General features: G+C 51.1%; 1 protein-coding gene across 3 annotated transcripts in view; it reads left to right on the top strand.

Annotated features, from left to right (window-relative positions):
* LRBA (LPS responsive beige-like anchor protein) overlaps window positions 1-24,749 on the top strand; it is a 2,426,603-nt gene that overhangs the window by 209,756 nt on the left and 2,192,098 nt on the right. For all 3 annotated transcript variants that reach the window (XM_085641653.1, XM_085641654.1, XM_085641652.1), the window contains exon 5: window positions 15,840-15,935. In XM_085641653.1, coding sequence (XP_085497779.1) covers window positions 15,840-15,935 — 96 coding nt within the window. The remainder of the gene's footprint in view (window positions 1-15,839; window positions 15,936-24,749) is intronic.

The following is a 24,749-nucleotide window of genomic DNA, read 5'->3' as shown; positions in this document are numbered from 1 at the left end:
AGTTGGAATGGACCCTGCCTGATCTTTGTGTACCAAATGCACCATATGCGGGAGCAATCGCCAGTATCCAACTCAATGTTTTATAATCCGTGCGAAGCATAGACGGTGGGTGATAAGCAGTCTTGTCAGAAGGAGATTTTCCTGGTTTCAGTAACGAAATTGTGACAGCCTCGCGGGTCGAGACAGGCAACACACCCACACTGTTCGCCTCATTATAAAGAGCCATTAATTTAGGAGCCAGAAAATCGATATAGGTCAGATAAATTTCGATCGGCAGACCGTCGGCCTCAGGCGTCTTTTTCCACGCCATATGTTTTATCGCTCCCCTAACTTCCCCCAGTGTTATAGCCTGCCCCAGTAGGTCAGCTTGTGGTTTATCAAGGTGCGGCAGCACAGCCCCAGCTAAAAACTCCCCAAGGGCGTCTTCACTCAACACTACCTTACTCTGATAAAGATCCATATAATAGGCTAGGAACGGATCATTAATTCCCTGTTGGGTAAGTATGGGGTCCCCCGTCGGGCTGCACAACTCTAGAATGACCGTCCCCCTTCGGGCAGGATTAGCCAACCAAGCCAACAATGTGCCTACTTTTTCTCGTTCCTTGTGCACACGTACTAAATACTTTTTATAATCAAAGCAGCGCAGCCTTTCGACCTGCACCGCAACCATCTCCCTGGCTTCCAGTAATTCCTGCTGGCCGTTGTTCAGGCCGGGCCCGTTCCGCTGCGCGCAAGACCTGATCCGCAGATGCCAAATATTGCAGCAGAGTCTTAAACACCCCCATCATATTAGCAATGCAGTGACCCCTCAGCACGACCTTAAAGGCGTCCCACTCCACTGCGGTCGAGGATGCCATGCCCACATTTTCAAGGAAATACTGGGCAATACCAGTCCCCACCGCCTCTCGGATGACCTGATCTTTCAGGCGTTCTGGTTGTAAGCACCAAGTGGGGTTCGCAGGGCGCGCTTGGGACCAATGAAAGCATAAGAGTAGCGGATTATGGTCGGACAATGTTCTAGTAAGATATTCACTATGTCTAACAGCAGCATGGCTATCGGGAGAACATAGAATCGCATCTAAGCGAACATGAAGTTCGTGCAGCGCTGAGAAAAAAGAATAATCATGCTCCCCCGGATGAAGTGCCCACCAGGTATCCACTAACCCCCATCTAAGTTGCCAATCCCTCCTGGCCTTAGCGGTTTTGTGGATGTGTGCTTCAGGGAGAGGCGGATGCGATCTATCTAAGGAAACATCAGGAACAGTGTTAAAATCCCCGCCCATAATCACGGAGCCGGTCAAATAGGACGCCAGCTTTCCGGACAAAAGGTGAAAAAACACCGGTTGATCCGTGTTGGGCGCATAAATGCTACTCAGCATCACATCGTGACCATTGAGGCGGCCTGCAACCCCCACATACCTCCCTTCTGGGTCTGCTAGCTGCTGCACTGGCTGGAAAGGTAGCCCTGCTATGGCCCAATTCAGCACTCCCCGCGCGCAAGCAGAATACGTTGTATAGAAAGGTTGACCCCTCCATCTACGCTGCAAGGCAAGGCCCTCGTGGCGTGTGATGTGCGTTTCTTGGAAGAAAGCGATTTGAACACCTGCGCACTAAGTAAGCATGCACCTTGTGGTGTTGCATCATTGTATGTATGCCCCTGACATTCCACGATATACATTTCAGTTCAAGTAATGACCCCATGATACAATCTGGTACAGCCCCCAATTAGGGCTCTAAAAAAGGACACGCCGAAGTCCCTGAGTACCCCAAAACAAACCCCCCAAAAAACCCAACTTCCCCACCCCAGAACAGGCACTTAAACACTAGTCCCCATCCAAACTAACTTAACACACAATACCCTCTAGTAGCTACAGATGAGCGAGGGTGGTGGCGGCTGTGAACCAACGTTACTTCGCGAAGAGTCAATTAGCAGATCAGCGCCAGGCCCCAAAGAGAAAACCAACACCCCGCATCTGAGGGCAAACCACCCCCGAGACAAAACCCACCCCCTCCTCCAATAGCCCGGTAATGCTAAATATAGTAATGCAGCATTAGCAGACCAAGGCAGCAGGCACCTCGAAAGAGGAAGAGAAGAAGCGAAGCAGAATTGGACTCTTCAGACGCGGAGCCATCTGACCCCTTCTCCGACCAAGTGGCATGCTGCAGACGACAACCCGCGATCTTGAAGGAGATCTGATACCGCCTGCAGGGCTGCCGACCTCTCCCTCTCCATCTGGGATGCCGTAGGTGCCTGCAAGACAGTGCATCGTCGCCTTGTGCGCCTCGGCCTTCGATGACGTTGTTCCTCCATGGCTGGTTCAGTTTGCCGCTCCGCGTCAGTTTTATAGGATTCAATCCAGTCCCACGCTTCTTTAGAGTCCTCGCAGAAGTGAGTCTTGCCATCCAATACTATATGCAGCCGTGCCGGAAACATCAAAGAGTATTGCAGCCCTTTGTCGCGTAAGGCTCGCTTAACCGCCAGGAAAGAAGTGCGGCGATGCTGGACATCCAATGAATAATCTGGGAACAGTGACACTTTACAATTCCCCACGATATAGGGCCCTGAACTGCGAGCCTTTTGCAGCAATAAGTCCCTGTGCATATAATGAAGCAGGCGAGCGACCACCGGCCGAGGAAGCCTCCCCGGCGCCGGAGGACGGGCAGGGACCCTGTGGGCCCTCTCCAGAGTGTAGAACTGCGTCAGACCAGTCGCTGCCACCACATCACGAAGCCATCCCTCAAGGTAGTCGACCATGCTAGAACCTTCCACGCCCTCCGGCAGGCCTAGGACGTGCACATTATTCCTACGATTGCGGCCCTCTGCATCCTCAGCCCGCTTCTCTAGCACTTGAACTCTGTAGGTAATGTCCCCCATTTCAGCAGCTAGGGACTGCTGAGCCGGCTCCACGCTCTCCAGCGTCGCCTCCCTCCGCTTCACCCGATCAGCCAGCCTAGTGTGCGCTGCGCAAGGAGAAGCTCCAGCCCTACTGCCATATTTGCAATGTCCTGGTGAAGAGCATCCCTAGTGTCCGCTATCACCTGCAAAATCTGGGCCAACTGCTGCTGAACCAGATTCTCTGCCGGGGGCTTGGGAGATTCCTGGTGCTTGCGGTCTGGCTCTGGGTCGTCTAGGTCCGGGGGAGCACCCACCTGTCTTCCCCTCGGCTTCCCCATAGTTCCAGGGGTGCAGCGGCACCAGGCAGACACTGAAGAGCAGCTCCGTTATCAGGCATGAGTGGTCTTATCAGTCTCAGAGGTGAGATCTGTATTCAATCTTCGCCCCTGCCAAGCGTCCATGTTGCACTGCGGGGCTCAGCCTACACACTGCATCACCCCCTATCAAGCCAAAAGCAGAGTCACCAGGCCCTGTAAGGGTGCGCGGCCCAGACCCCCGCTTCCAGCAGAACCCTCCCCCGATCAGTTCGATGGCTCCACAGTAGCGCCCAAGGGTCAATCAATCAATCATATATCATTTGTAGAGCACACTACTTGCCCGCGAGGGTCTCAAGGCGCTGGGGGGTGGGGAATGCTGCTACTGCTCGAAAAGCCAGGTCTTGAGGAGTCTTCTGAAGGTCAGCAGGTCTTGGGTCTGCCGTAGGTGGATGGGGAGGGTGTTCCAGGTCTTAGCGGCTAGATGGGAGAACGATCTGCCGCCGGAGGTTGCTCTTCGGATGCGGGGGGACGGAGCGGAGCTGGCGGGTGGGGGTGTAGAAGCTGAGTCGTCTGTTAAGGTACGCTGGTCCGGAGCTGTGGAGTGCCTTGTGTGCGTGGGTGAGGAGCTTGAAGGTTATCCTCTTGTTGACGGGGAGCCAGTGCAGGTGGGGTGTGATGTGGCTGCAGCGGGGGATGTCGAGGATCCGGCGTGCAGAGGCGTTCTGGATGCGTTGAAGCCGTCTCAGGAGTTTGGCCGTGGCTCCTGCATAGAGGGCGTTTCCGTAGTCCAACCTGCTGCTGACGAGGGCCTGGGTGATCGTTTTTCTCATTTCGGTGGGGATCCATTTGTAGATCCTGCGGAGCATGCGGAGGGTGTTGAAGCAGGAGGACGAGACGACGTTGACCTGCTTAGTCATATAGAGGGTGGAGTCGAGGATGACCCCTAGGTTGCGTGCGTGTTCGATGGGTGTTGGAGCTGTTCCCAGTGCGGTCGGCCACCAGGAGTTGTCCCAGGCCGAGGGGGTGGATCCGAGGATAAGAACCTCCCGAGTTCAGCTTCAGTCTGCTGTTCCTCATCCATTCGGCGACGGCCTTCATTCCTTCGTGGAGGTTGGTTTTGGAGGTGTGGGGGTCCTTGGTGAGGGAGAGGATCAGCTGGGTGTCATCGGCGTAGGAGATGATGTTGAGGTCGTGCAGTCGGGCGACGTGGGCGAGCGGTGCCATGTAGATGTTAAACAGCGTTGGGATGAGCCCTGGGGTCCGACGCAGATGATCTTGGTGGCTTCAGAGGGGAAGGGGGAAGAGGCGGACGCTCTGTGCTCTGCCAGAGAGGAAGGAGATGGTCCAGTCCAGGGCCTTCTCTTGGATCCCGGCGTCGTGTTCGTAGTGTGTCGTGGCAGACCGTGTCGAAAGCGGCTGACAGGTCCCGGAGGATGAGGGCCGCTGTTTTTAAGTTGTCCAGCAGGGTCTGGATGTCGTCGGTGGCGGCAATGAGGGCAGTCTCTGTGCTGTGGTTGCGGCGGAACACGGATTGGGAAAGGTCCAGGATGCTGTTCTCCTCGAGGTAGCGGGTCAGTTGTTTGTTGACGGTCTTCTCGATGACCTTCGCCGGGAACGGGAGCAGGGAGCTGGGCCGGAAGTTCTTGGGGTCCGCCTTGGGTTTCTTGAGTAAGGCGTTGATCTCGGCGTCCTTCTAGCTCTCCGGGAAGGTTGCTGTCTCGAAGGAGACGTTGATGACTTTCCGGAGATGGGGTTGCGACGGCTGTGTTGGCTTTGTTGAAGATGTGGTGTGGGCATGGGTCTGACGGAGATCCGGAGTGGATGGTGTTCATGATCTTGATGGTGTCGTCGTCGTTGATGTTGGTCCAGGAGAGCAGGCCGTTGGTGCGGGTGGTGGTCGTGGGGGCGGAGGTCTCAGTGGTTGTCGGGGCGGTCGTGGCGTTGAAGCTGTCGTGGATGTCTGTGATCTTGCGGTGGAAGAAGGTGGCCAGCGAGTTGCACAGGTCTTGCGAAGGTGGGATGATGTTGATGGGGTTGGAGAGTTCTTTCACGATTTTGAAGAGCCCGTTGCTGTTGTGCACGTTGTTGTCTAGGCGGTCTTTGAAGGCGGCCCTTTTGGTGGATCTGATGAGGTGATGGTGTCTGCGGGTGGCGTTCTTGTGGGCTGCGTAGCTCTCCGGTGTTCGTTCACAGAGGCAGTTCTTCTCCAGTTTTCGGCAGGTTTCCTTGGAGGCCTGGAGGTCTTCAGTGAACCAGCTGGCTTTTTTGCTGGTGTGACTGTTGGAGGGTTTCTTGGACAGGGGAGGGTGTTGGCGCAGTTGTCGATCTACTGTCTGAGGTTGCGGGCGGCGGTGTCTGGGTCAGTGGGGTCGGCGGGTGGGCTCTGGGCGAGGGTGGTGGTAAGCTGGTCTTCGATGACTTTGTTCCAGCAGCGGCGAGGCATTTGCATGGGAAGGCAGCGGTATTGGAGAAAATACAGAGTAGCAAAGCCGAGTTTAGAGATTTTGCTGTCTCTAGACTTGCTTAGTTCCAATAATCAAGAAGAGGTACTTTCTCCTGATATTCCCATATTTTTCTTTTCTAAAGAAAAAGGTACTGGCTATTCTACAAAAATATAAGACATTAACGATTTATAAATTAAGGGTTGGTTATGTTAAGAGGATCTGTGTAGCACACGGTCACCTGGGAGGGTATCCTGGCAATGAGCAAGTGAGTCCAGCCTTTCCGAGGGCAGAAGGGGACCTTTGGATGGGCTCCAAAGCGAAAGAGGCTAATGCCTGCTTCTTGCATCACCCATCTGACCCATCTAGCAATGGTAGGCTGAAAGAGCTTGGCGCAAGGCATATGATCCTATCCTTAAACAGGGTTATCAGGCCAGTATCAAGCTATACCACCGAGCTATCTGCAAAGCACGAGCTTCCTTCTACTCCTCGGAATTTAAGAACTGTACTAACCCCACCAAACTCATTTTTAAGGTTCTTAAAGATCTAACAAATAGGAAAACCCTTGTATTGGGGAATGGTTCTCAGGCCTATTGCGAAGAACTAGCCACTTTTTTTGTGGAAAAAGTAGATGCGATCTACAGATCCTTTCCTCCCCCTACTATACCCACAAATATCGTGGAACCTATGAATGTTATCGCCCGTCCACTGCTAGTGCTCCCTGTACCTTCCCAGGAAGAATTTGATTCCCTAGTGGTGAGGGTCAAATCGGGTTCTCCAATGGATCCCCTGAGACCTGCCCAATTTAGGGAATCTGCAGAGTTCTGTCTCGCGCATCTCCACACTCTAATCAACCTGTCTCTGAGCACTGGGATGGTGCCTACTCAATGGAAGCAAGCCATAGTTATGCCAATTCTGAAAAAGGCCACATTAGATCCGGCTAAACCAGAACACTATCGGCCCATATCCTTGCTTCCTTGGGCCTCTAAAATCACTGAGGCACATGTTAATAACATTCTATCTGGCCATCTTTTACAAACAGGCGCTCTCCACCGTTCCCAGAATGGCTTCAGAGCAAGCCATAGCACTGAGACAGCACTGGTGGCTATGGTCGAGCAACTTCGAAAATTGTTAGACTCCGGACAGACGGCGGCACTGATCCTTTTGGACCTTAGTGCCGCTTTCGACACTGTTTCCCATCATATTCTGCTCCAGAGACTTAGAGAGGCCGGAGTGGAAGGCACCGCTCTGGATTGGTTTCGATCATTCTTAGCCGAGCGCACTTTTAAAGTGTGCATTCCCCCCTATGAGTCCTCCTCCCGCCCTATTTCCCAAGGTGTTCCACAGGGTTCGGCGCTTAGCCCGACCCTGTTCAACTTGTATGTGAGACCGTTGATGGAGATTGCCGATAAATGGGGTTTAACCATAGTGTCATATGCTGACGACACTCAGTTAGCGGTCGCACTTAATGGGAACACGGCGCTGGTCGCTTCCAACTTTCAAAAAGCCCTTAGGGAGGTGGCGGGTTGGATGACCGATAATCGTCTCCAGCTTAATGCCACTAAAACTGAGGTCTTGGTGCTGGGTAAAGACACTCACCTCTGGGGAGACAACTGGTGGCCATCGGAGCTAGGTCCTGCTCCTACACCGGTAACTCAGGTGAAGAATCTTGGGGTTCTGCTTGACGCCAACCTATCATTTACCCCCCACACAAAGAAAGTGGCGGGCACTTGTTTTGGCGTTCTTCAAAGTTTCAGGCCCATTTTTAAATTCTTCGATGCCCCCACTAGGCAACTTATAGTGCAGGCCACCATTCTTTCTAGATTGGACTACGCCAGTGGTCTTTTATTGGGCACCAACCAAGCAGAGCTTACACGCCTTCAGCGTGTGCAAAATGCGGCCGCCCGGATGCTGATTGGTTTGCCCAAGTTTTGTTCAGTCAGACGCGCTGTTTCCAGTCTTCATTGGTTGCCCGTCAGGCAGAGAATAGAATTTAAAGTACTGTGCCTGACTTTTAAAATTTTGAAACTTGCTTCCCCTCCAATTCTAGCCCAGACTATATCTTTTTACACTCCTGCCAGAACACTTCGCTCAATGGGTCAATTTCTGGCTAAGGTTCCCCGTTTTAAAAAAGCCAGAATGGGCGGCCGCTCATTTGGTGTTCTAGCAGCTGGCCTCTGGAACACTCTGCCTGTCAGTATCCGGTCTATTTCAGACTTGTTTCTCTTTAGGAAAGCTGTGAAAACATTTTTGTTTCCTTCGGTTTAGTGGCTTTGGCTGGTACGATACATCTATTGTTGTGTTGCTTGTTCTTTGTAGCGCCGGGACGCCGCTTAGCTGGGGCATCTGTGCGCTTTATAAATACAAAATAACATAACAATAACATAACATAGGTGACGAGACCACCTTACAAGGCTTCCGAAGAGCAATGAGTAGTTGGCGTTCCCCTGGGGGACGAACCTCCTCTGTCATCCCTTCAAATGCCTTGAGGCATCTACCCACACACAGTTTCTTAGAGTCTGGAAATTCTGGGAAAAGAAATAACCCTAGTATGACACTTCTTTCTTCTGAGGAGAGTGAATGTCACTCCATTAGGAGTAAACATCCTACTTGTGATGTCTAAAGCTCTGACATCGTAGACGCGCTTACAGGAGATGAGACAAAGAAGAGTAGCCAACTTAGCCGAAAGCTCTTTCCTGGAGAGAAAACGGTTCGTTGCCAGGGCAGAAACAAGTTGAGCACTTGGTTCACATCCCAAAGAGCGGAATAGCGAGGCTCCAGAGGTAAAGAAAGCCGAATACCGCGTAACAGTCTGCATACCATCGGGTGCTCGCCCACAGATGTCATTAATCTGCACATGTCCGGAAGATATGGCTAAGCGAAAGGTGTTTTATCAACCTGTATGCCATGCCATTGAAAGCTAGTTGTGCCAAAAAATTCACGACATGCACTGCGTCTGCGACCAGGGGATCAAAACTCCGTCGCAGACACCAATGGGACCATCTGCCCCAAGCAGATCTGTACCTCTTCACAGTTCTGTCTGCCCAAGCCTTTGACATGAAGGTTTCAGCTTCCTGCAAAAGGCCCGGGACCTCCCATCGTCCCCTGAAATCCGCCACGCCATGAGCCACAGCGAGTTTGCCTGCACCAGAGGATGCAGAGCTTTGTCGGGACTCAAGAGGAGTGTCGGAAAGTGGGAGTGTAGAATTGGAGAATCCCAGGAAAGTTCCAGAAGAACTGGAAACCAGACTTGCGACCCTCCAAAAGGGGGTGATTTTGACTAAATCCGCTGTATGTCGCCGGACCTGAGCAGTCGAACTTGTGATCATCACGAAGGGAGGAAAGGCATACCCCTTCTCTGAGCTCCAGTCTTGGAGGAAGGCATCCATGGCCACTGCCAGGGGATCCGGCCTCCAGCTGAAGAAGCAAGGAAGTTGGTGGTCCAATCTCGAGGCGAACAGGTCCACCGAAAAGAGACCCCAGCGGTCGTTTAATATCGCAAATGTGCTTGGATCGAGCATCCAGAGACTGGAATCCCTGAAATAGCGGGACTGGAAATCCGCTTCCTGATTCGCTTGTCCTTGTAAGTATTCTGCTGTAACCAAAATCTGACTGTCTAGGCAGTACTGCCAGAAACTCGTGGCTAAGTCTAAAAGGGCTTTGGATCTGGTGCCTCCCAGGTGGTTTATATATCGGATCGCCGAAATGTTGTCCATCTTGAGAAGGAAGCATGACTGCACCAAGTCTCTCGTCCAGCAGCAGACGGCGAAGTATCTTGCCAGAAGTTCTAAATAATTGATATTCAACTTATGTGCGTCGGGAGACCACAATCCTCCAGTAGAGAGATCCCCGCACCTGGCGCCCCAGCCTAATCTGCTGGCATCGGACTCTATAACCAGATCTGGCGCTGAACCGAAAATTGCGCGGGCGTTCCAGGCTTCCATGTGGTCCACCCACCATTGGATCTCCTCTCAAGCCTCGCCAAACAGGGAAACCTTATGTAAGAACACCCCTTGCAAAGGAAATACGCCTTCAGGCGCTGTAGGGGCCGATAGTGAAGGGGGCCCATAAAGATGGCTTGGATCGATGCAGAAAGGAGGCCCGCCAGTTGGCGGAGGGACACCTGTTGTCTGGAAAGGACACGTCTTAGTTCGTGCTGGATCTTCTCCAACTAAGTGGAGGGATGGTTTAGAGTGGAGGAGGTGGAGTCTAATACGAACCCCAAAAAAATGACGGACTGAGGGCTGCAACAGTGATTTTGTCTTGTTGACTACAAAGCCTAAGCTCTGAAGCTGATCCACCGCCATCTGAAGATGGGCTGACAGCTGGCGAGGACAAGAACTCATTAGAAGGAGATTGTCTTGATAAACAATCATCTGTATGTCTCAGGCTCTCAGGAACTCCACCACCGGTTTGAACACCTTGGTGAAGCACCATGGGGCTGAGGACAGGCTGAATGGAAGAGCGGTAAATTCGTAAGTTAGGTGACGACAGACGAACTGGAGGAACAGTCTGTGAGGAGGAAAAATTGGGATTACCAGATAGGCATCTTTGAGATCTAGGCGCACCATCCAATCCAGATGGTGCAAAACATGTCTGAGAAGATGAATACCCTCCATCTTGAAGTGGCGGTAAATCAGCCACTCATTGAATTCGCTTAGATTTATAACTGGCCTCCGTCGGTCTTGTTGACCATGAATATGTTGCTTATAAACCCCCTGGGGTGTGGTGAGGAAGGGGAGATGGCACCCTTGTCTACCAGAGTGGCCTCTTGGAGTGAAAACTGAATGCGACGTGCCTGGACCGCTGGACCGGTTTGCCAAGATAATCTATGTGGAACCCCTGCACTGTCTGCAGAACCCACGCATCTTGTGTGATGGAAATCCAAGCCTGGAAAAAATTTGCCATTTGCCCCCCCTATTTTTAGTTGGGAAGAAGGGAGAACCTTCACTGGGACTTGAGGTGGCCGCTGCTCCTCGGAAACCTCTGCCCTTGCCACGATGTCCTCTTGTGGGGTAGAAATTTCCTAATTGGGACTGATCTTGATATTGTCTGGAGCCTTGTCCCCTTTGAAGAATTCTGGTGGGACAAGCGACCGGTCGAGTGGCCCCTACTTCGACCGGTTCCGTGAAAAACATGAAGGAACACCCTTTTTATGGTTGTCTGGGCCTTGTCCAGTGACTTAAATGTATTGACAAATTTGCCAAAAGGCTCTCCGAAGAGGCCTCCTTGGGCAATGGCGCCCGCCTCAGAGTCCACCAGGACCCCCAATTTTGGGTCGACTTTAATAAGAAGGGAGCGGTGGCGCTCGGTGGACAGGGCACAATTTGTGCTGCCCATAAAAAGATTATGGCCCTCTGGGCCCACCCTGACAATGTGTCCGGGGAAATTATGGAGCCGGATTCTCTGGCCTCCTCGGCCAAATCCAAAATCTTTGTAATGGGGCCCAAGGCATCCAGGAGCTTGTCCTGGCATGCCTGCTATGACCTGTCTATACCCTTCTTAGGGTCCCTAATAAACTTCTGTAAGAAGGTGGCCATGCAAGGGTCAATTTCCTGGGTAAGTGCTACCTTTACCTCGAAGGAAGAACGGGGACACTCCGCCCAGAGGCAATTACGGGCCTCCTTGTCCAGTGGCCTACGAATGCGACCCGCCATGTAATTAGCGTCCTTGTCAGCCGGGGCCCATTCGTAGGATTTTGGATGTATAATATCGTCCGGGTCAAGCATGTCTGACGTGTTCTGGGAGGACTGGGAAGGGTGGGATGGGAGCCAAGGTCTAGAAGGGCCTGGTTCCTCATCTGCGTCTCCTGCCGTGTTTAAATCGGTGTTGGGCTCAACTGGCTGTGGAGTAGCAGATTTCCCCGCAGGTAGGGTAGGTTGACTGTCAAGAAAGGCTTGTTTAAGCCTGACAAATGCATCCACATCCACCCCGAGTCACGGGATCGTTTGGGTGGTGGTGGGCCTTGTTTCCCTTGTTGTGGTCCCCCTGGGGTCAAGGGGGGGGGGCAGGTGTGGTGGATTGGGGAGTCCGCCTCTCAAACGCTTGGGCAATCAGGCGGGAGAGCCTCTTCTCTAACGGAGTCATGGCCTCCTCCACTTCTCGATAGATTGTGTTAACAGCATCATAAAACTCATCGCCCCAAGGGAGGTTGGCCATAGGATCCTCCATTCCATTCCAGAGGATCCTGGTAGTCCTCCTGGTACCACATAACTTATCAGATGAGTATAGGGACAGGCACCAATTAGGGGTGTCTGGGTAATAGTACACCAGGCCTTGAGGTAGGGCCTATATTTTAAGGGCCCGGTATCAGCCTGTCTTTAGTTGCGAGCTTTTCGCAATTTAGATGTTGTTCTAGCCCCTTGGGACACACACCGGGGAATTAAGTTTAAATGGGAAGTAATTACCCCTGTCACAAGGGAGCTGGTCCGGGCAGTGTCCTACACAGGCCTTTAGGCCTCAATACAGACCCTAATCAGGGCATAACAAATGTCAAATACAGACTCTGTTCCCAAGTTCACTGGGCAGCAGAGCGTTAATAAATGCAACAAGCGATTGGCTGCTCTTTCCTTTTTAAAGCTGCCTGATCGCGTACAGACACAGACTGGCGTCTCGCCTCGGACTGGCCGCTCGAGGAATGCGCGAGATGGCTGAATTCCCAAGGCATGTGAGGAATTCAAACATCGTGCTGCATTCTGCGTCGCCTCCCACGCCCCCTGGCGGTGTGAGGTCGACATGTCAAGCGAGGCACCAGCAACCACCGCGTAGGAGCGAGAAACGCTCCCTCGGTGAGGAACAAAAAAGATCAAACCGATCTAGGAAATGAATGCCGTAACAGAGTGCCAAGCGTGGAACAAATGAGGCGCAACGCCCAAAGCGCCTGAAAACACAGAAGTTACGTGCGCACATGAAAATCAGCAAAAATAAAGCAAAATTAAAACCAAGCAGTTACAATAGAACAGTAAGCACAATACAATAAACACATCAGTTAATCACCACATAGTTAAAACAACTGGAGGGTACTTACCTCGGCTGCGTATCAGCGAAGGAGGGCGAACGGCCAGTGAGAGAGGACTATGTTGGGCCATGAGCCCCCTGATTGGACTTTGTTGCTATGCCGTAATTGGCTGTTTTTATGTGTTTTTCTAAACTACCTTTTCCCAAGGGTTCATGGGAAACGTAGTTTATCTTTTAATGAGCTGCTATTTGAATAAAGTGAAGAAAGAAGGCATAATCCTCGCCTCCTGTCCTAACATAGAATTGAGAGACTTGGTTGCGGAGGTCCTGTGAGTAGGTGATGTGTTGGAGGCATCCGCTGTGGGGTGTAATGTTTCACGATGATAAACATCTTCTTGTTTCTGTTGGTGGTGGCGTCTGTGTTCCGCTAAAGCACTGCGTTTGGTAGCCAGGATCTGTTAGTGGTAGTGTCTCAGGGTGGGTTTAGAAGACGTTCCTGTCCGCGTTGTATTGGCTCATTCTGCATCTGCTCTCCAGTTGTTTGCAGTGGTGCTTTGCAATCTAGAGTTCCGCTTTATACCAACTGGCTTATGGTCTGCATCTTGTGGTTTTGCTGCACTTGACTGTATGTGTGTAAACTGCAGAATATCAGAAGTCTATAAATGCATGTAAATATCAACATAACAGCAGCTGCCAGTTGTCAAAATGTCATGTGCCCGTTTGCGAATAATGTGTTGCTTTTTGAAAATGTTCTGCATTCATGTCCAGTTGTATGATTTACCATATAACTTGATCGTTTTGGTATAGTGTAACTGCCACATAGATTGCTAGTATAAACTGATAAGGATGATTTGTTAAATTATGCTGGATCCGTAGTCAGAAAAGGGCAGGGTTTGCTAGGCCGTATGCCCCGGAGATACCGCTGGGCATGTGCACGGCGGGGATTGGTCGGCCCTGGCTCACTGGGAGGAGTGTGGGGTACATATGATTGGGGACTTATACGGAGATGGCGTCTTGTTGTCGTTCCAGGATCTGCAGGGGGCATATGACCTACCGAGGGGGGACTACCTTTTGCATGCTGCCTTGGTGCGTGGGATCCAGAAACAATGGAAGATGGGGCTTTCGGAACCCCCAATTTCCCAGGGATGTCAATACGTCACTATGGCGGCGGGTACAGTCAAGGCCATCACTTGTCTCTATGTACGGCTGTCCACGGAGAGGTTGGCACCCTTGGTTGTCTTGCGGGGTAAATGGGAGGGGGATCTTGGCAGGCCCATTCCTGAGACGACTTGGGCGCAACTTTTGCGGCGGGCCTGGAAGGGCATGCGCAATGCTAGAGTTCAGTTGATCCAATTTTACACCCTTCATAGGGCTTACCTCACTCCGGTCAAAATTTTGCGATACTTTGGAGGCTCTCAGTCGCCATGCCCGCGGTGCGGGGTAGAGGGGGCTGATTTTGGTCACATGTTCTGGTCCTGCCGGGGCCTGGGCTCGTACTGAGCAGATGTGGTGGCGTGTCTGAATCAGGTGACTGAGCGTGAGTTGGAGGCGGAGATGGGGACTTGCCTTTTGTTGTGGTTTCCGCACACCCCCCGTACCAAAATCACGAGCAAGTTTTGCGATTTGGGTCTGATATTAGCGAAACGGGAGCTCACCCTGCATTGGAAGGCCAAGCCCGGTCCGAGTTTTCGGAGATGGAGGGGGAGTTTCCTGGCCTGGGTGGGAAGCGAAGGGACTCTTCGGTTTCAGATGGCCAGGCGGACCGCTAATAAGGCGCTGGACGTAGCGAGGTCGTGGGGGGTGTTGGTGGAAGAGCTGCGCTCCTGGGATTCTGTAGACGCGGACGGGAGAGTATAACCTGGGACGGGGTCGGCGGGGGCTTCGGGGGAGTTTATGCAGGACGGGGTTACTTAGTTACACTCATGGAGGACTCGATATCTGCACTCTACCTTGGCAGCTGATGAGGAGCGCGGGTGGGTACAGGGCTGCGGAGGGAGGTCGCTGCGGGGCCCCTTCTCCCGTGCAGAACACTGACAGGGGTTTGCCCGTTTATCCGGAGCTGGGATATCTCAGGCTATACGGCCCGATGGACGGCGGTTAATGAGGGGTTGCTGCGGGCACACTGACTGGGGAGGGTGGGGGTAGAGGGGGCGGTGGGTGGGGGATATAGGGTAGGAACGTAGCAGAATGGATTTCTCCTGATGTGTATTTTGATGGGGGATTCCTAGTATGATGCTAACGTGTGTAATGTTGGTCCACAGGACTTTGGGTGTGAAAAAATCAATAAAAATCTTTTAACAAAAAAAAAAGGATGATTTGTTAAATTCTAAAATTGAATTCTGCTTTTCATGACCATAGGTTACTGAAGCAATCATAGTCTAGCAAATTATTGATATGAAAATAACACTTGCTTATAAAGTATGGAAATTTCCATTACATGCACCATGTACCAATAGTAAATTCTATGCCATCTACCTTAAAAACAAAATACATGATGTACTATATGCAGGCCTCAATTTTTTGAATCCCATTGGGGTAGACGTGGAATTTTACTCTTTTTGACTTGATAAAATGCATGTACTTGAACTGAATAATCATGTGCACCTTTCAGCAGACTACTTTCCTTAGTTTTAGAAGTGCCGAGTGCCATAGGCTTCGACATTCACCTATAAATGTACTATTTGCTGCAGGGGCTGCTCTTCTAATAAAGCTAGAAAAATCATAGATGACTGATTTCAGATTGCCAGCATTTTTGTAAATGACAGACTGAGCTTCAAAGCTTTGCACCAGTACTTTGAGATCCATATTTGCATTGTGTAAAGGAGATTCTCTCAGTGTACAGATTCACTCTTTCAGACTCTGGAGAATCTTGCAGCTTCTGATATTAATAAATGATGGGCGAAGTTTGGATGATTTTTTAGAGCATCAAACCTGCTCGTTCAGTTATAATAGGCGGACACAGCAATCACATCAAAGTTGTGCATGATATTGCTTTGCACATTTTACTTGTCAGCCTCGCTGCATAATTTTAATGTTATTTAGCTGTGTTGGTTTTTGTTGCTGTATACAAGGAGGAGATTTTGAGCCAATGAAAATAAAAAACATGAAAAATATCTTACTGCTTCTACTTGTTGATTTGTATTCTTTGCCTAGTTAATATTTGCTAGGTTTGATTTTTGTAGTATAGAAGTTAGTACTAAGGCATGTTGACTGACAATTATCAATTAAATATGTGAACGACAGTATGAAGTACATTTATAATAATTTTTTTATTTTTGTTTTTATTAGCCGCCCCATGCAGTGAAGCTGTTATCTGTCTTGAAACACATGCCCCAGAAGTATGGCCCTGATGCCTTCTTCAATTTTCCTGGAAAAAGTGCTGCAGTAAGTAAAAAACCCTTATATTTTTAAATAAGTGTGGAGTTGCAGAATGCTTCGACAATTTTCGCTGGTGTAGGGGGGGGAGGGGTCTTAAGTACACAAGGGGATGCAAATGCTAAACGCACCTTCTCTCTGTAATACCCCCTTATTACTTTTGCTACCAACCGAGAAAAAAATAGATTGAATAGAGATAAAGCTAGGTGCTAGCAGCAGTGATCAAATGCTCACAACTTCGCCACTCCATCCACTGAGTGTGTCTTAGAGGAGATGGGAACTCCCCTTTATGTCCTCTCCAGAAGGGGCAGGGAGCTGAGAACATGCACCAATCCACTAGATGCCAGGGAAGTGTGTTTATGCAGTGCGACCTGCCAGTTGTGTGCACACTAGAAACTGGTGGGTTTTTTCGGGTATGTGGAAAGATGCAGGTGTGTCATAATTGAACAATTAATTCCATGAATATATTTTTTATTGGATCTGTCTACCAATAGAAAAAGGCCCCTTTTTGCTTTCTAGAAACTGGGAATTAAATTGAGTATATGGGACTGATTTACTTATCAGGATTTCCCAATTTTGTGCTAATTGAAGGCTACGAACGATGGGTGGTTTCTTGATGGGGAGGAGAGCTGACACTGTATGTTGAGTGGGTCTAGTAGATTGCCTCAACTGAGGGGGAGGGGCGTTGTGGATGGAGCGTGAATGAGTGCTCCACTTAATCTCGTCCCCTTCCCACCCATAAATCATCTGTGGGTTGCTTTATTCCATTTCACACTGTTCTGAACAGAGGAGCGCCCTCTGGTGTAAAACATCACTAAATGGAGGCAGTGTTTACTGCCTCCTATAGAGATCAGGAAGGATTCTTTTTTTTTTTTTTGAAAACCTTTATTTCAAATTCAGGACACAGCTATTCAGCCGACAGCCCGGAGGTTCGGCAGCATTGCAAGTTAGATACAGTGATGTGTCCCCAATGCAGTTCAAAGAGTAATGCAAAGGTCCAATTTTAAGTAAACACAGAAAAAACTAACAACAAACCCCAGCAAGGCAAGGACATTGAAAGCCCATGGCGGAGGCCCCCAGGGGAGGCCGGACCCCACTCGTCTACTAAGTACAAGACTGTGTACGGAGGAAGAAGGGGAACAGCAGAGGCCCAGAACAGTTACTAAAACCAAACTGTGCTGGAAAGTAGGTCAGGGGGAAAGCTGTTCCTCGGGAGGTTCCAGGTCCGGGGCATGACATATTCCCCCCCTGTATTGGTTCCACCGCCCCCAGATGGCATGCCACTTCCGGGGGCGACCTCTAGAGCAGTAGACCGTCTTCTCCCTAAACATGCTCCAATCCATGTTCTCCTGCCATGCGGTCAGTGTAGGGGGTCCCGAGGAGCCCCATAGCCGTGCGATATCCCTTTTAGCTACCATGTTACCCAGAGTCACCCATTGGGTCTGCGCCTCATCGAGGTCAGTGGGCCCCCAGACGTTCAGGAGGCAGCACCGCGCCTCCGGCTGTACCACAATGCCCGTCACCTCCCCCATAACTGCATGGACTCTCCTCCAGAACTCCACAATGACACCACATTCCCAAATGATGTGCAGGAAAGTACCCACCATACCACATCCCCTTCTGCACAGGCCGTCCTCCGAGAATCCCATGCGGACCAGCCTTGGCCCCGTCACATACACCCGGTGCAGTATTTTAAGCTGCACCAGCCTCAGACGCGACGGGATCGCAACCTCCTTAGGCGAAGAAACCGCTGACTGCCAGTCCTCATTATCCAACTCAAGGCCATCCCTGGTCCACTGTTCTCTCAGCCCCAATAGCAAGTCTGCCCGGACGTTTATCAGCTTCTTATATATGGGCGAGATCGTGCTCTCGGGCATATGACCATCAAGGACTCGGTCCTCAAGGGGAGAGGACTCTGGCACCTTCTCACCCTCCACGAGGACTGATCGGAGGGCGTGACGCAGCTGGATATACCTGAAATACTCTGAGGGCCCTAGCTCAAACTCAGTCTGCAACTCCTCGAAGGACTTCACCCTCCCCTTATGCAGCACATCTCCCACCTTGGATATACCTATCAGATCCCACTTATCAAAGCCCTTCGTGTGCCAGAGTTTTCCCAATCTTTCCGATTCAAACAATGGGGTAGCGAGGGTTAGCCTATCCTTCCAGCCCAACGAGTCAGTCGCCATCCTCCATACTCGCACCGCCACACCTGTGGGCCCCGTAAGGGACGAGTCTAAGGACCGCGAATACAACGCCCTGTAGTAGTTGCCGCCGCGCAGCAGCCACCTATCCATGGCATACCCAGGGCTGAGGGCAGGGCCATAAAACCCATGGTTGATCGCGCTCAGCTGCGTGGCCCAATAGTACCGTCGGATGTCTGGGAGCGCAATGCCCCCATCGTACCATGGGAGCGTCAACTTTGAAATAGCTATTCGCGGCCGCCCATCCCACAGCAACGTCCTTTGGAGGCCTTCGACCTCCCGAAAGTATTTGGCCGGTACCCAGTCCAAGGTGTTCTGGAGGGCGTAGAGGAAGCGGGGAAGGGACATCATTTTGAACAGGGGCGCACGCCCAACAAGGGAGAGCGGCAGCCTCCGCCAACCTTCCACATCTCGCCTCAAGCGTGCCAAGGGGGGGAGCAGATTCCTCTCATAGCGCACAGCAGGATCCATGGATATAAAAATCCCCAAATACACAAAACCCTGCTGGGCAACCTGTATCGAACATGTTCTAGGGATCGGCGGGACTTCGCCACTAAGAACGTACAAGTACGATTTGCCCCAATTAATCACAAGTCCCGAGTTCCTACCGAACGATGCGAGTACGTCACAGACCACTATAAGTGACTTCTTAGGTGAGGCAAGATACAGTAGGATATCATCGGCATAAAGCGAAATACGGTCCTCGTGATCAGGCGACCACCGAAGGCCCCGTATATCCGGGTGCCAACGTATCCACGCAGCCAACGGTTCAAGGGCGAGGGCGAACAACAGAGGCGACAGGGGGCAGCCCTGCCGAGTACCCCTACCAAGCTGAAACTGAGTAGATGCCCGACCATTCACCACAACATTCGCTAGTGGCCCCTCGTACAGCAACCGAACCCAACTCACAAAACCGCGACCGAAACCAAACTTGGCCAGCACGGCCCATAAATATGCCCACTCCACCGTGTCAAAGGCCATCGTGGCATCAAGAGATGCCACAACAGCCGGTTCACGCAGCGTGCCCGCCCTGGCGATGACGCCATGAAGACGCCTAAGGTTCAATGCTGTGTTTCGGTGCGGGATAAAGCCAGATTGATCCGGGTGGACCAAATCGCCAAGTACCCTAATCAAACGGGTAGCCAGGAGTTTTGCCAGAATTTTCGGCTCAGCGTTGAGGAGGGAAATGGGCCGATAGGAGGTGCATCTATCTCGGGGTTTACCCTCTTTATGTATGACCACGATCGACGCCAGCCGCTGGTCCAACGGAAGGATCCCATCCCCCCGCGCCTCCAAAAACATGGCACGCAGGTGAGGGGCGACCCTATCCGGGAACAGTTTGTACAGGTCGATCGGCAGTCCATTCGGTCCAGAGGCCTTACCCGAGTTCAACGCGCGAATCGCCCCCGCCACCTCGTCAACCGTGATGTCACCATCCAAATCGTCCCTATCTATGTCAGAGAGGCAGGGCAACTCGATATCACGGAGGAGATCAGACGAGTCCTCGGGCGGCCTGTCCGACACAGAGGAATAAACCCTATGAAAATACTCCGCGAAACACTTCACAATCCCCTCAGGTTCCACAATCACCTCTCCCCCCTCTCCAATCAACTCTGGCACCACTCTATTGACCCGTTCCTTCCTGTCCAACCACGCCAGGAGTTTCCCTGCCTTATCCCCAACGTCATACAGGCGGCCCTGTTGTTCCCTGCTGAGGGTCTTAGCGGCGTTCGTCACCAGGTCCCTATACTCCGCCTGCTTCAGGCAAAGCTCATGCAATGAGGACTCTGTAACCTCCTCCTCCATATCCCCGTCAAGGGCCGCAATCTCCTCCTCCACTTGCCGCACTTCGCCATCCCTCCGATTCTTGGCAGCCACCACCAGGGAGAGGGCTTCCCCCCGAAGCACGGTCTTAAAAGCTTCCCACATCGACACCGCCGAGTCCACGGTTCCCAGATTGTCCTTAAAGTAATTATCTACCTTCTTTACCAGGGCGCTGCGCATCTTGGGGTCTCGGAAATACCATGGGTTGATGGGGGCCACCCTCCCTCCTCCCTCCCGACCTAGATCCAGCCGGATCCACACTGGCGAGTGATCAGAGATACCGCGTGCCATGTGCCTCGCCTATCAACGAGGCATGTGCTGCCAGAGTGAGCAGGTAGTCAATCCTGGAGAGGCTACCATGCGCCCCGGAGTGAAACGTGTATTGACTCTGTGTGGGGTGCCGGAGCCTCCAGCAGTCGATCAGACCAAACGTATCCAGGAAGTCTGGAAGCCATTTCTGAGCCCCCCCCTGTGTCCCTGGGCGGGTATCTATCCAACAGTCCGGAACCCACAGCGTTGAAATCCCCTCCCACTACCAGCATTCCCCCCGGGAGAGTCAGCAAAGCCCTGCCCAGTTCAGCAAATGTGGAGGCCTGCAGGGCCGGCGGGACATAAACCGAAACCAAAACCAAGGTCCTTCCTTCCCACCGCCCCGCCACCGCCACAAACCTCCCCCTATCGTCAACAATGGTGGAGTCCACCTCAAAAGGCAACGATGCTCTAACGAGGATGCCCACACCCCTGGACCCAGAAGAGAATCCCGAGTGTGCAATGAATTTATATCCCTTCCTATTCAGGGCATAGCACGTATTGCCTATGAGATGCGTCTCCTGCAGCAGGACAACGTCTGGCATTGATCGTTTCAAAAATTGCAAAACAATCCCCCTCTTGATGCGATCCCCCAAACCATTAACATTCCAGCTTATAACACTTAAGCCTCTACCCCCCATCCTCAAACGGAAAGAGGCCCACCCCACTCCCGAGGCGCCACCATGGAACAGCCCTGAGGATAATCATCATGCCTTGCAGAAATAAACCCCCCAACAACAAACTCAAAATCCCCAAAACTCCCCCCACCCTGCACCCCTGCTGCAGCTTAAAAAGCCCCCCCAACTTGCAGTGTGCCTGTCGCCCTACAAAAACAAAAATCTACAAAAAGTACCCTAAGGGAGGAAAAGAGCACCCCTCGTCCTCCCGCAACCCTCCACAGTTACTGCACTCTGTTCAAATCTTCAAGTATGGTTAAATCAAGTCAGGCCGGCTTTGAGATATCAGCCCTGTCCATCCCGGCCACTGTCTCCATGCTCGGCTGTGTCGTCCCCGGTCCGTCGCCGAGGCAAAGCGTCCAGCCATTCGTCGGCCATAACAGGAGAGTCAAAAAAGAATGTCCGGTCTTCATGCACCACCCGTAGTCTGGCGGGGAAAAGCATGGCATACTTCAGGTCCAGTTCCCGAAGTCTCCGCTTCACCCCCAGGAAGCTCTGTCTCTGTCTCTGCACCTGCTGAGTGAAGTCCGGATAAAAATTCACCGACGCATTCTGGAAGGGGACTGGGCCCGTCACCCTCGAAGCTTGCAGGATAGCGTCCCGATCTCGAAAATGAAAGAGCCGGGCGACAATCGGCCGCGGCGGGGCACCCGCCTTGGGCCGCCCGCCCGGCACCCTATGGGCCCTTTCCACCGCAAAAAACTTTCCAAGGCCCTTAGGCTTCAGATGATTGAGGACCAAATCTTCCACAAGCAGGTCCGTCGAAGCCTCATCCGAGGACTCCGGGACCCCGATGACGCGCACGTTGTTGCGCCTGGACCGGCTCTCGAAGTCCTCCAGCCGGCAGGCGGCGAGGTCACTCTCGGCCCTCAGCTTCCGGACCTCGTTCTGCAAATCCGCGACATCATCGGTGAGGCCCGTGGTCTTGTGGTCCAGGTTCTTGACGCGTTCGTTTGTCTTGCCCAGGTCCGAGCGGATCAAATTGACATCCACCAGGATGGCATCCACCTTATGCGCCAGGGCCTCGAATTGCCTCCCCATCGAGGTCTGCATCCCATCAAGCGCGCCCATGACATCCTGCAGGGATAGCTCCGGTGTCCCAGGCGAGTCCTCCTTCTGGGCATCCGGCGCCTGGCTCGGTCCACTCGGCGATGTTTTCAGGAGGGCGTAGCGGTCCATACTGTTGACTTGGGAATACGTTCCCCGCCTGGTGGACTTAGTCTTCAGCCGATCCCCTTCTGCTTTGCCCGACATAATGGACTCCAGGCAGTCCAATGCAGTGAAGACCGTTCCCTCTCAGAGAGAGGAATAAGGAGTGAGCAGGTCCGCCTTGTGCTGCCAGAGTAGCCCGCCGAGCGTCCTTGGGGTTATAAAGCCACCCAGAGCTCTACAGTGTCCGGGCAGACAAAGGGAACGAAATCGAAAGTGAAAGAGCGAGGGCCTCCGTCCGACAGTTCACACCTCCCCAGGCCGTTGTTGATCAACTAGGAGTCGGGCATCCTGCCAACTCTAGCCCCTGGCATCTCCGGGAGTTAGGCCGCAATCTTTCGCCAGTCGTAAGTCCGGTTCCCGATGGGCGATCCGACCGCGGGTAGCATCAATCGCCTCCCTGACAACTCAGCTACACGGTGCCATGCATACCATCAGGATTAGAGCCAGGATAGTCGGCGGAGGGCGCGAGGGTCTCGGGAGCTCTAAGCTCACACGGCCATCTTGGTCAAGCGCTAGGCTCCTCCCTTCAGGAAGGATTCTTGACTGGTTATGGAGAGGTTATGTAACTGGACATTCCCCTTTAAATAATAAGGAAACCAAATATGTAGCTTCTCTCTTTCTTTCTCGCGGCTGGCAGTATTGCATTGTAATCTCTGTTGAATAATTTTGGTACAAAATGTAGAATGTGTAGATTATATTTTATTTTGTACACTTTTTTTCTGTTAGGTTGATTATGGGGAAATTAAAATCTGTCTCAGGATAGAGTACTGCTTGATATGATGAGGTTTTGTATCTTATAATTTCTATATTTTGATGCGAGTAGCTTTGTTTATCGCAGTTCACAATCACATTGGTGGCAAAGAACAGTTTTGAGCAAACATTAAGGAAAGTGTTAAGTGTAAATCTGCTGGCAATTCAGAAGAGAAGATGCTCTCAACAATGCAACATGACCACCAATATTTAATGTCTAAAAAAGATTGTGGGCCTCCACACAGGCTCATGCGATAAGTCTGCAGCAATTGTCTCCTGTATCTTTCTGTCAAAATTAAGTTTGCTTTATTTTAAAACATGATTGTACACTCATACTGAAGAATTGAAAGCTGGTGAGTGTCTGCAATTATCTACTGCATTTTTATCATAGCACTGCCTAAAGATGATACAAATTGATTGAAGTGTGTCATTTTGCTATGTTGAGTGAATAGATTCGTTTGACTGGTGTAAGACAAAGGGCTAGCATTCAACACTTCTGTCGTGCCCATGGTATTATATGCTGAAAGTTCTCAATAGTTTCTTATGAGGTTGCAATTGGGTACCTTCAAGCATACCTCAAAATAATATAAAGCTTCGGACTTAAGGAAAAATGTAATTATTCTATGGACAAGAAGCCAAGGATTTGGCATCTCCTCTCCTTTATTCTTCTCAACAGGCAAGAAACTCATCATAACACTAGAAAACTATTATGAAAACTTTAGCAGGACCACAACTCGCATGAGCCCATATGAATCTATCATGTCTAGTCAGCCATCAAAACTGTCATGTAATCCATCAGGAGGAAAAGGAAAGAAATAGATCCAACTATCCATCACTCATGTTTCTGATGTGCCCCATCACAAAAAGATAGCATGTCACTTACTTACCAAGGAACAGAATGCACATCATAAATTTACCAAATCCATTGCCCAATTAGGCAAATGCAACAACTTTGTGAACTTCAATGTTTAGACACTCTACTATGTAATCCAACAAAATGGTTAGTAAACTTAAATGCTTAATCCGGCTAACTCTGAAAGGAAATTCACAAGGTGCAGCACCTCTGCCCTACAGGATCCAGACACTCTGCACACTCAGCCACACACCAAGGGGACCATTCCTGTGAGGCTGAGCAATACTGCTTGATTGTACCCTCTGACCATGCTTTTTGAATTAACAAGGTAGCATCTTTCAAAAAGCCCTGGACCCTGTCGTATGTTGCCACATGTGGAGGAATCAGGCCAGACACTTTGCTATTCTGAAAAGTGGAAAAATGTAATCTTTACCTTGAAGGCCTCATGGCGTGTTTGTGGCTCTATGGAAGAAGCCTTCCTGCTGCCATGTCTGTGTGCTGCACCTCTCAATGAGAAGAATCCTCCAAATCTCCTTGAGACATGCCAGAGATTGCCTTTCTTGCTGACTCTGCTTTTGGAGCCTTGCTTGAAGGTACTCGAAAAACTAAGTGCCAAACATTTACTTTATTCATGGATATCTGGGCCTTATATAATGAGTTGAAGGTGGCAGTGAATTTGCCATACTCCTTCAAGAAGGATTTCCTAAAAAGATAGCCTGAAGCCATTGGACCCACTCCTGACTGGGCCAGATCGCCCAACTTTGGTCTAATTTTGATCAAAAGTAAGCACTGGTGCTTTGTGGACAATGCACAGTTGGCATTGCAAAGTTGACAAATAGCCCTTTGGATCAATCCTGAAATTGTCTTGTTCAAACCTGTTTCCTGCAGTTGGGGCCTTTGTATTTTTTCTTTTAAATATATTTTTATTATTTCAGTTTTGATCAAACCAAGGAAAGAGGAAAACATACAACATGTCACACTTAGATCAGAAAGT

This window comes from Triturus cristatus, chromosome 2_2 (assembly GCF_964204655.1).
Source record: "Triturus cristatus chromosome 2_2, aTriCri1.1, whole genome shotgun sequence".
In the NCBI taxonomy this organism is placed as follows: Eukaryota; Metazoa; Chordata; class Amphibia; order Caudata; family Salamandridae; genus Triturus; species Triturus cristatus.
This window is presented reverse-complemented; position numbering and strand designations above follow the sequence as displayed.